Source organism: Chrysochloris asiatica, unplaced genomic scaffold, assembly GCF_000296735.1.
Source record: "Chrysochloris asiatica unplaced genomic scaffold, ChrAsi1.0 scaffold00033, whole genome shotgun sequence".
NCBI classification, from domain to species: domain Eukaryota; kingdom Metazoa; phylum Chordata; class Mammalia; order Afrosoricida; family Chrysochloridae; genus Chrysochloris; species Chrysochloris asiatica.
In genome coordinates, this window is record NW_006408551.1 from 1552191 (window position 1) to 1564220 (window position 12030).

The 12030-nt window shown below is 48.4% G+C and overlaps 1 protein-coding gene across 2 annotated transcripts in view; it reads right to left on the reverse strand.

The window, feature by feature from the left end:
- The window catches only part of ITGA7 (integrin, alpha 7), a 61052-nt gene that overhangs the window by 45014 nt on the left and 4008 nt on the right, over positions 1–12030 (reverse strand). The window contains exons 2-12 of one of the 2 annotated variants that reach the window (XM_006859392.1): positions 9979–10106; positions 9800–9879; positions 7567–7822; positions 6543–6662; positions 5515–5722; positions 5191–5384; positions 4364–4452; positions 4116–4243; positions 3871–3966; positions 3639–3700; positions 3352–3521 (exon numbers count right to left, since the gene is read on the reverse strand). In XM_006859392.1, coding sequence (XP_006859454.1) covers positions 3352–3521; positions 3639–3700; positions 3871–3966; positions 4116–4243; positions 4364–4452; positions 5191–5384; positions 5515–5722; positions 6543–6662; positions 7567–7822; positions 9800–9879; positions 9979–10106 — 1531 coding nt within the window. Of the gene's footprint in view, positions 1–3351; positions 3522–3638; positions 3701–3870; positions 3967–4115; positions 4244–4363; positions 4453–5190; positions 5385–5514; positions 5723–6542; positions 6663–6940; positions 7073–7566; positions 7823–9799; positions 9880–9978; positions 10107–12030 lie in introns of both variants that reach the window. The other variant, XM_006859391.1, reaches the window with a different exon arrangement.

Consider the following 12030-nt stretch of genomic DNA (forward strand, 5'->3'; position numbering starts at 1 on the left):
GCCATGGACTGCCAAAAGAACCAATAGATCTGTTTTGGAAGAAGTACAACCAGAGTGCTCCTTGGAGGCCAAGATGGCTAAGCTTCGTCTCTCATACTTTGGACACATTGTCCGGAGAGAAAAGTCGCTGGAGAGGGATGTTATGCTGGGTAAGGTGGAGGGTCAGAGAAAAAGAGGAAGACCCCCAATGAGATGGATGAGCCAGGTGGCATCATTGATGGCATCAAGGTGGCATCATTGATGGCAGCGTTAGTGAGGTTGGCCCAGGATCGGACATTGTTTCGTTCTGCTGTGCATGGGGTCGCTATGAGTCGGTTCCGACTTGATGGCGCCTGACAACAACAATGTACATCAAAAGATTTTTCCAAAGGAGTTAAAAGGTAGCCCAAAGACTAGGGGGAAATTTTTGCAATGACATATCAGACAAGTGACTAATATAAAAAATTTAGAGAAAAATCCACCTCTATAAGAAAAAAGGCAAACAATCCAATTTAAAAATGGGCACAGGACATGAACAGACACTTTACCCAAAAAGGCATTCAGGCAGCCAACAAACATGAAAAAATGTTCATAATCATTAACCATTGTTGTTGTCGTTATGTGCCGTGGAGTCAGTTCCGACTCATAGCAACCCTTTACAGCATTTCCAAGGCTGTCAATCTTTACGGGAGCAGAAAGCCTCATCTTTCTTCCATGGAACAGCTGGTAGTTTCAAACTGCTGACCCTGAGGTTAGCAACCCAATTCATAACCACTACGCTACCAGAGCTCCTTCATTAACCATTGTTGTTGTTGTTGTTAAGTGCTGTCGAGTCGATTCTGACCCATAGCGACCCTGTATAGGGTTTCCAAGGAGCAGCTGGTGAGCTTGAACCACTGACCTTGCAGTTCAAATGGCTTTACAGTCTGGCACATTAACCCACAGCACCATACCAGGACTCATCATTACCCATTAGAGAGATGCAAATCAAAACAACGATGAGATATCATCTCACACCAACATTAGTGAATTTAAAAAAATTAAGAAAATAGCAAATGGTGGCAAGGGTGTAGAGAGACTAGGACCCTCCTACATTGCTGGTGGGACTGTAAAATGGGTCAAACACTCTGGAAAACGGTATGGCGATTCCTCAGAAACTTGGAAATAGAAATACCTTACTCTCTACTTGGTATATATCCACGAGAAATATGAGCCAGGACACAAGTAGATATATGCATACTGATGTTCACTGCAGCACTACTCACAATAGCAAAAAGATGGAGCTAGCCTAAGCGTCCAACAATGGAAGAATGAATAAACAAACTTTGGTACATACACACAATGTTGAAGAATAACGATAAATCTGCAAAACACCTCTCATAACCTGGATGAACCTGGAGGATGTTATCCTGAGTGAAATTAGTTCATCACAAAAGGGCAAATGTTGTATGAGAACATTATTGTAAAAGCTTAAGAAAAGGTTTCTAGACTAAAAAGCAACATACTTTAATGTTTATCAGAGGCGGGAGGGAGGGAAAAGTAATTCACTGACTAGAGGCTAGACACATGTTAGCTGGAGTGACAGGAAGGGCAATACACAAAAAGAGGGAGGGTGGCAGAAGAATGATGAAGGTATGTGAAGACACAGTGATGAATGCATGGGCTAAAAGGGACAGATGTAAACAGTAATATATACACAACTGCAGAACAATAGCATTCTGTGCATAAATATACAGATTGAAACATACATTGAATGGGTATGAGAGGAAGAGTAGGATATATATATACATACTTCTATATCCCACAAATATATGAGTGTAAAATAGTAAAAAGAAACATTCTTTGATGGTTGCCAGGGGTCGGAAGGAAGGGACTGGGTTGTATGGGAGGAAGAGTGGAATATATGTGTGTGTATGTATGTATATATCTATATATCCCACAGATATACATAAGTATTTTGCTTTCTGGCAAACACACTGTGAATGTGGTGGAGCATACAGCAGGCAAAATAATGAAAACTTCTGAGATATTATCAAATATCTTAAGGCAATAAGTAGCTGAGCCTGGGGGCTCAGGACCATCATCCCAGGGGACACCATGGTCAATTGGTATAACAGTCCACAAAGACAATGTTCTACATCCTAGTTTCATGAGTAGCATCTGGGATCTTAAAAGCTTATGAGAAGCTGTCTAAGGTGCACCTATTGGTCTCTTTATGTGCAGAAGAATGAATGATGAGAATTGAAAAGGTCTGAAATCAGTCTCCACGACTGAAACCAGAAGAACTAGATGGTTCCCCACTACCACTACCACTACCAACTGCTCTGAAAGGGATCACATTAGAAGGTGAACATGAGGAACAAAACTCAAAATTATTTTTTAAAAAAAGACCAGTCTTACTGGTCAAAGAGAATGCATGAAGTCTAGAAAAGAACTCACCTTCATAGCCCAACTTTCAGCCAATCAGTAGATAGGTGTATAGGGAGACAACAACACTAATAAGCTATGCTCACTATGAATGATGGAATGGTCAATTATTCAAAATCAAAGGGGCAACATGTGCCTAAGGACAAATTAAGAAGGGATAGGAAGGTGGGTGGAATGGAAATAAAAGCCACAGGAAGAAGCAGGATAACTGTTGGTTCTTAGAGGGAACTGCAATCATTGAGACAAAAGAAAGTGTATTCTATTTGTTAAATGTAAAACCGATGATCTTGCCTGTAAACCTTCACTCAATTCACAATAAAAAGGTTTTTTAAAAGATGTATTGATAATTACTGGTGATTGGGATTCAAAGGTTGGAAACAAAGGTTGGAACAGATGACCTTCCAACAGTGTTGCAGCTTCTTCACCTTCGCCAGATCTTCAATGGCACCTTTGTTAAGCTCAACAAGGCTTCAGTGAACATGGTGAGCATTGTGGAGCCACATATTGCATGGAGGTACCCAAACCTGAAGGCAGTGAATAAATTGATCTACAAGCATGGCTACAGCAAAATTAGTAAGAAGTGAACGGCCCTGACAGATAACACATTGATTGCAAGATCTCTTGGTAAATACGGCATCATCGCATGGAGGATCTGATTCATGAGATTTACACTGTTGGAAAACATTTCAAAGAAACAGATAGCTTCCTGTGGCTTTTCAAATTATCTTCAACATGAGGTGGGATGAAGAATAAGACCACCCATTTTGCAGAAGGTAGAGATGCTAACAACAAGGAAGACCAGATCAATAGGCTTATTAGAAGAATGAACTGAGGTGTCTACTATTATTATTTTTGTAATCTGGTCAGTTAATAAAACAATATTGGTTTTCAAATTGTAAAAAAAAAGTGATAATGACACTTAGAAGCCAAGGGGTCAGTGTCCACCTGTAGCTGGAATATGGTGTCTCCACAGACTCGATCATGCTGGTGCTTCAGCCACACAGTGCCCGAGGCCTGGTGCTTGGGGTCTTCTGGACCACGACTCAGGAAGGTTATCCGAGGAACCTGACCCCGCAGCCGCCGGTCTGTGTCTCCATCTATCATGTAATCCAGGGCTGTAGTGTGTGGGGAGAAGAGGGGAACCAGTGAAGCTGAGGAAATGCTCTAGTCTGACCTTGTTCCCATGATGCCCTTCTCCCAGAAACCCCACAGGATGGGAGATGCTCACTCACCCACAATAGGGCTGTAGCTGCTGGGGGCTGCAATGTAGCTGAAACATATTCTTAGGTCCACACTGTGGGATCAAAAGGTGGCCCCTGAACCAGGCAAGGCTGGTAGGTCAAGACCCCAAACCTCTACTTCTCACCCCTGCCACAGCCCAACCCCAAACTGGAGAAAGTAGCAGAGAATGGGAGGAACAGGCCCTGGAGGCCACCCCTGCCCTTGCCTCAGACCCCATCTCACCAGACTGAGAGGCCACCAGGACAGTTGGGCTGCTCTAGGTCGATGGTTGGAGGAACAATGAAGAGTTCATGGGAGACATGAAGAATGGGTCTGGCCCTGGAGGATTGGAGAATGACAATCACGGGACACATTAGAACAAGAAGCAGGGAAAGCAATATCAGATTCAGCACTGGAGTGGAGATTAGTCACAGAGAGGGTATAACAGTATCAGGGAGGGAGCAGGCCGAGGAAGGGGAGGGGATCACCTAAAGAGGGCAGCAGTGTCAGTCAGGGAGCCCACCAGCAGGTCTGGATAATGATTCCCATCCACATCCAGACCACCAGACAGGGAGTAGCCGAAGCTCTTGATGCCCACGGCCTCACCTTCCAACACCTAGAAGACCAGACTGTCAACCTTCTCTAACCCTATCACCCCCTGTCCTCTGCCTTATTGCTGCTATGCCCCCCTATCCCACCAATAAAGGTTCCCTCATCCCAACCACACCCCGCTCACCTGTGAAGGTTTAAGGACAACCCCCAGACTGCTCCCATGATAGATAAAGACTTTCCCATCTCCATCAAATGGAGCACCCACAGCAATATCTGTGGTGTATAAGAAAAATGCAATCAGTCTGGAAATAGGGGTGACAAGAACCCCAACTTTTCCTAGGTCCTATATATTTTCAATTTTATTAAGAAGTTATGAATAAGAATTGACTCAAGGGCACACAAGTACCTTACTTTTTTTTTTTTTAATGTTTTTAAACCAATTCCAACTCAAGGTGAACCCATGTGTTACAGAGTAGAAATTCTCCATAGAATTTTGTTGGTTGTAGTAGCTTAGTGGTTACGAATTGGGCTGTGAACCTTAAGGTCAGCAGTTCGAAACTACCAGCTGTTCCTCGGGAGAAAAATGAGGCTTTCTGCTCCCATAAAGATTTACAGCCTTGGAAACTCTGTACAGGATCGCTATGAGTCAGAACTGACTCCACAGCACATAACAACAACAATATTTACAGAAGCAGATTGTCAGATATTTCTCCACAGTGCCACTGAGTGGATTTAAACACACAACCTTTAAAACAGCAGCAGAGCACAAACTGCGTAACACATACTTCATCTTTAATTCTTTCATCCACTGTCTCTGGACATTACTAGCTCAGAAAGGTTAAGTAACTTTTCTAAGGTCACACAGCTGGTAAAGCTCGGATGCGAATCTAGGCTTCTCTCCCTGAGACCTCAGGAGAATGTTCCCTGGCCTCTGAGTCACTCTCTCATCTACCCTGCCTTGCCCTCCCCCACCTTCTCCCCACACTAAGCATTTCCAGTTTTCAGTCATACCTGGGAAGCCGTCTTGGTTGAGATCCCCCAGGACAGCCACACTGATCCCAAACATGGAGTCAGGGGAGCCGCAGAGTCGGAGAGGGGTGACATCAGCCCAGTGACCCCCCTGGTTCATGTACACATACACAGCACCACCAAGCTCTTCTTGGCGCTCAAAGAAGTAGGGGGCACCCACTACCAGGTCTGGCGAGCTATGGCGAGATACCAAAACAGTCAGTATGGGTTCAGACTTGCCAGGGCAGTCAGAGAAGATGGCAAAGGCACCTGATACCTCCGGGGCCCAAACACCCCTCAGCCCCCCTCCCATCTGCCTTCTCTCACCCATCATTGTTGAGATCAGCTACAGCCAATGAATAGCCAAAGCCGGAAGTCAGGCGCTCCCCAGACAATACAACTTCAGGTACCAGGCGGCTGGCACTATCCTTGCGCAGAATGACCACAGCACCTTTGTGGTTGGCACGGGGTGCCCCTGCCACAAAGCTCAGCTCCTCTGAACGAACCAGCCCCTTCCCCGAGTCAATGGAGAAACCTGTATGGGGGGTTAGTACTTCCTAACAGACTCATGCCTGAGTGTGTTCCAGCAACCCCACCCCAGCCCACCACCTAGCAAACAGGAGCTAAAAGATGGAGGAGGTGTCCCCCAAGCTACCGCTGCCATAGCTGGACCACTCTTCCTGCCTCTCCTAAGACCAGGCAGCCCTCCCACACCTGCTTGGTCCAGAGAATGGAATTTGGCACAAGAAGTGCAACAAGTCTATCCAAGGAGTGGGAGGAGAGAGGAAGGCAATGCTGAGAAGTCAGGATAGCTAGGGAAATCAAGCACAGAGGCAAGAACTGAGACAGAGGTCTCACCACACCTCTCCCAGGGAGCTGAAGCAGAAGGAATGGTCCTCTCCCATCCCACACCTTAGAGTACCCCAGTTCCATCCAATGCTCCTTCTTTCTCCCATCTATCCCACCTTCACGTGGGGGAAAAGGGACATATGGGTAGAAGGGAAGAGACTGAGTCACTCAAACATCTCCCAAGCCTCATTCCCTCCTCCTCTGTAGAAGGGATATGTAGATGAGACTATGAGAACTTACCACCAAGGCTGGAATTATCTCCAGCATGTATCTACCATCCATTCCTCAGAGAAAGTCTCCCTGGAGGCCTACCCTCCTCTTTACCCAGTATAGTCTCAGCCCTGTCTCTCTCCCTCCACCTGGAGTTTCCGCATGCTCACAATCCCCAAGGCCATCACCCTGGAGCTCCTCTTCTCAGACCTGGCCCCTGGGAGTGTGTGTGGGGCGGGGAGGGGGAGAGAACATGTTCCCGGGGCCCAGGAGGACTTGGGTGGGAGCTTACAAACCTAAGTAGCTATTCAGGGCCAAGTCTCCGACTGGTCCTAGGAGCCGGTCAGCAGGGTCCAAAGTTTTATACACCAGCTGGTCAGGGTCTGAACTATCAATGTTGGTCACAAAGAGCAACCCTGTTGGGGGTAGGAGGAGGAGACAGCAGGGGAGGGACATCCAGAGAAGAGCCACAGAGTAGGGAGACAGACAGAAGAAAAGCCAGAGGAGAAGGTGAAAGAGGAAAAAGTGAAGGAAGAAAATGAGGCCAAGAGAGCAGAGAAATCAGAATCCGAGTCCCAGAGACAGACAGGGTGGAGAGACAGAGACAGAGACAGGAGGGGAGGCGCATGGAGAGGGGGAACAAGAGAGAGGAGCAGAGGGTTAGAGTGGTTCTGGGCCAGGAAGGGGTCCCTACCAAAGTAGCTGTTGGCAGGGACAGGGATGAGGCGGGGGTCCTGCTCCTTCTCGCCCCCCGCCTCGTAGGGCCCGTCGTCCAAGTGTGCCAGGTCCGCCGAGCCCTGTGCACAGAGCTCCACCCTGGCTGTGCCTGCAAGGACAGTCCTATTAGTGTCTAGGGCAGGGGTGAGGAACACCCTCAGGCTAAACAGAGTTAGACAAGCATTTGGGAAGCCCCTCATCTCCCCTCCAGTTCCACCTCCTGCCCCCTGCCCAGCCAAAGCTTCCTAGGGGTGCCCAGAGTTGGCATCACACTCACCGAGTATCAGCTCGGTCAGCAGTGTGGGCAGAGACGGGAATGGGAGTGATGAGGACCGGACTGCGTACTGGAGCATGCAGGCATAGCCAGGTGAGCAGCCCAGTCATGCAGGTCAGGGCTCATGCCAGTGTTGAGGACCATGGGACCATGCGAAGGAAGGTAGGCACCCCATTCACGCGTGGACTAGTGTGATGGAGGAGGAAGGCATGGCAGTGCCACAGGGTGCAACGGCAGTGGACATGTGGTCATGCGTGGCCACTCTAGTCCTGTCTCTGTGGCAAGAAAAGGTCTGGGTTCCCTCGTCTCCTTCCTGGGGAGTGACTCACCCTTCCAGTTATAAGTTCCTGGGGCCCCAAAGAGGAGGTAATGGCTGTCAGGGGAGAAGGCGGCCGCTGTGCCCTGCTGGCAGAACCCAAATTGTTCATGGCTCTGGGGACGCCCCTCACAGAACTTCCACTCCCCACCATCCAGCTCATCACGGATGGCCAGGTCCTGGCTGAGCACAAAGCAGCGACCAATCACATCACGTGTCTCCAGGATCTGGTCCACTCGCTGCCGCGCCTCGTATCGATGTGCACAGGTCTGAAGGAGAGAGGGATGGAAGGCCATTTCCCTGTGTGGCCCAGGGTCTTACTTAAGTCATACTGCCGTCATTGGACACAGACTGGCACCGGTATGCGTGTAGGTGCACATGCGCGCTCACATACACACACACCTTTAATGAAATTGCTAGAACACCACCACCAAGCCCCAGTGGGCAAGTATAAGCATAATCCAGTATCCCATCTGCACCCACTTCCTTGAGCCTCTCTAGGACAAGTCCTTGCTCCACCTTCTGCACGGCCACCCACAGGCACAACTAAGCCAGGATATAAAAGTCATGTCTTCCTGATCATGCCACTTGCTCCTGTCCTCCAACATGTCAAGTCTGGTCCTGTCTCTAGACCTTTCCAACTGTTGACCCCTCCCCGGTAATGAATTTCCTCCCCTCTTCATTTTCCTGGTATGGCATTACAGGACAAGCATTGGGATGCTAACCAAAAAGTTTGAGGTTAAAACCTACCAGCCACTCCTTGGAAACCCTATACAAGGTCACTATGAGTTGAAACCAACTTGACAGCACTTAACAACAACAACAACAACAACCACTCTCAAAGCAGTACCTATTCTTGTTCTTAAAGCCTGGCTCAGCTCTCCTGCAGGTGCCTTTTCTCTCCACTCTTCCTTTGGACTTTCACAGACTGATGACTAGAAAAGGACTCACTAACATTAGCTATATTCTGCCCCAGCATGGCTTGCATTGTTAATTGTGTGTTCATGCATGTTTGCAAAAAAATATAGAGAAGAACAGAAACAGATGAAGAAAGAAAGAGAATCTTTGTATGCCATAGGCTATTTGAGGCAAAGATCGGGAGTTTCCCAGTCTTTATACGTTGTTGCAAAGTGACTCATAGTGACCCTGTATAGGGTTTCCGAGGAGCAGCTGGTGGGTTTAAATCACCAATCTTTCAGTTCAATCAAACTTGCAGTCCATTGCTTATCCTTCAGCACCACACAAAAAGTTCATGTAAAAACTCCATTTTCTTTTTGTTGTTGTTGCTAACTATTGACTTTTTTAAACTCCATTATCTTTTAACTATGTTTTCCACAATCTTTATTCTGGTCATCCCTGGAACCCCACTTCACCCCTGCCAGCTGTATGTGGCAGTCGGGGTGGGGAAGGAGCACCCTGTCTCATCTTGAGTTCCTTGTGCTCAGCTCAGGACAGCCAGGGGCAGTTGCAATGGCATCCGGAGCTGAAGGTGTGAGAGGGTTGGGGGGGCGGAGGGGCTGAGTTGGAACGTGGCAGTGGCAGGCTGGAGGCCCTAGATGTCCTTGTGTCCTATGCACCACTGAATGTCTACCAAGAAGGACCAGGAAAGAAGCTAGATGCAGGCCTGTTTCCCCAATCAGAAACCCAGCAAAGACCCCATTCCTTGGCAGCTCTGCCACCTGGACACCCTTAGTCACTCCAGCTGGTATGGAAGTAAGGACAAGTTTCTCATGCACCCCCAACTTGTCCCAAAGTCCTGTGCCTCCTATTTATCCTTGAACTTTTTTAAGCACCTTTGTATATCCTTTATAGGATAAACACAGGCCTGCTAACCAAAAGACTGGCAATTCAAATCCAGCAGGCGCTCTGCAAGAGAAAGACGAGACTTTCTGCTCTGCTATAAACATTGCAGCCCTGGAAACTCCATACAGGGTCAGAAAGGATTCGATGGCAGTTAATTTTTATATATCCTCTATCAGTAACAAGCACAGTGGCTGATGCTTACAAGGTTCTCGATAGGAGTTTGATAATGGAAGGCTAGATGGATGGTAAGATTTTAGTTTTATTTATTTATAAGGTCAGGGGCCATGTCTTATACATTTTTATATCTTCCTGATTCCTAGAAATTACATCATGTACCCAGCCTGTGTTCTGGAAGCACATGACATACACATACATACCCAAATAGCCACACACACATATTCAAACACAAGCACCCTTGAATAGTCACAGGAAGCAGTACTCACAACAATCTTGCCGCCAGGGCCCTGGCTCCGAACACTGACTCCCAACCACTGGTTCTCCTTGCTCTCCTTTTGCACATCAGCTAGAAGTAGGACACTGGGGATTAGGGGAGGAAGAAGAGGCCAAGGCCTCTCCTTCCCTCCACAGGTGCTTCTCCACTTCACCCCCTGAAGCCCCGTACCTCCCTGGTCGATGTCCACTCTGTAGCAGTCAGTTTCCTCCAGGCTCAAGGGGCAGGCGAAGAGGCCTCCAGTGCGATTCGCCTGCTGCCCAGGCAGAGCCAGGGCCTGTGGAGCACCCACCAGCAGCCTGCACGATGCATTAGGGGCAAGAGTTAGAGGGCAGAGTGCTTTAACCTCCCCAGAGCTGCCCAGGTCCAACCCCTTAGTACTAAGCAGAGTGTTCAGGATTAAGGAGAAGGGACAAAAGTCAGTTTTCCCAAGTCCTGTTGTTGTTGTTAAGTGCCATCAAGTCGATTCCAACCCATAGGGACCCTGTATAGGGTTTCCAAGGAGCAGCTGGTGAGCTTGAACTGCCAACCTTGCAGTTCAAATGGCTTTGCAGTCTGGCGCATTAACCCACAGTCCTAGGCAAGGGCAAATTCACACACTTGGCCATGCAAATACCATGTTACATATGCACATACTATCTGGATGAGGGACCAATACCCACAGTAGATAGACACCCACACACAAACAGCCTGGCCAGGGCTGCTGATTTGGAAAGCATCTCCTGTTCCCAGCACCTGTTCCTGACTAGGCCTTCTCTACCCCCTCCCTGGCCCCATTCCCAAACCCTGTCCTCCTCCCTCACCCTGGTCCAATTGAAATCCTGCCAGAAATGCCAAGAATGCTGAGTGCAAAAGTAACATGGCCCAGACTGACACTGGGACTAGCTTCTGAGGCCTGGAAAGAAGCTAAATGCAGGCCTGTTTCCCCAATCAGAAACTCAGCAAAGACCCCATTTCTTGGCAGCTCTGCCACCTGGACACCCTCAGTCACTCCAGCTGGCATGAAAGTAAGGACAAGTTTCTCATTCTGCCTCTAGTCCTACCCCATGTGCCCCCCCTCCCCCACATCCTGAATCCCCTTACCCACTCCTCTTTCTACTCCTTACATCTACTATCTCCCCTTCCCCCACCGCCCATCCCTGCCCAGTCTTCTCCCTGACCGCCCCATCAGACTCTTTCCCAGCTACAACTTTCTTGGCAGGACAATTTTCCATGATCACAGCCAAGGTTTCTTCCCCCAGGGAGGACTGTGCTGGGAATGGAGGTGGCCTAGGTCCCCTGGGGCTGAATCCCCAGGCCAGGAGTGAGGAGGGGGTGAGGTGAGGTGATTGACACGCAAGTGGCTACCAACAGGAGAGACTCAAAAGTGGCAGCAGGTGAAAAATCGAAGTCTCTTTCCCACACGCTTTTCCTCCATCTCCCTTCCTGTGAAGAGGCGCAAAGCTGTAGTGGGCAATATTACAGACAGGCATCTGTGGGGCGCTGTGCCAGTCCTGGTGAGGCAGCAGAGGGAGGGCACCGAGCCATCCTCCCTTCCCGAAACTCCTCCTCATCTCTTAGCAGCTGTCATCCCATGTCAGAGCCAGTGTCAAGAGAAAGAAGGGGGTAGGAAGAGATAGGTCCAACACTGTTTCACAGTTCTTTATTGAGAACCTATATATGCTCTGGGTGTTGCAAATGGTGAATGGGGTAGGCTGATAACCAAAGGAACAGAGGTTCACATCCACCAGAGAAGCTGCGAAGAAAGGCGTAGCTATCTACTTCAGAAAAGAAAAAAAAAAAGCAGCGCTTGAAAACCCTATGAGGCACAGTCCTAATCTGACGCAATTGGGGGGGGGGGGGGGGGGGGGGAGGGCAGTAAAGTAAGCCAGGTCTTGTGTTAGACACTAGAGAGACAAAAAAATAATATTTATTCAGCACCTATTATGGGTCAGAGAGGGAATTTATGCAGAAATGCTAAGCAGAAGTTTGGGAATTCCAATTCACACCTGTCCAACTCTGATACAACTGCTGCTTCACTATACCCAATGACCAGCCACTTTCCAAAACACTGAGATCTGCCAGAAGGGAGGGAAAGGAGAAGACAAAGAGACCATCTGGGTTCACTGAGCAGAAAACCAAGCCAGGAAACATGGCCCTGTGCAAACTAATGCCAATCTTCAGACAAGTCATCAGTGCCCCATCCCTCCAAACACAAAGATGGTCATCTCCTGGAGGACTGGG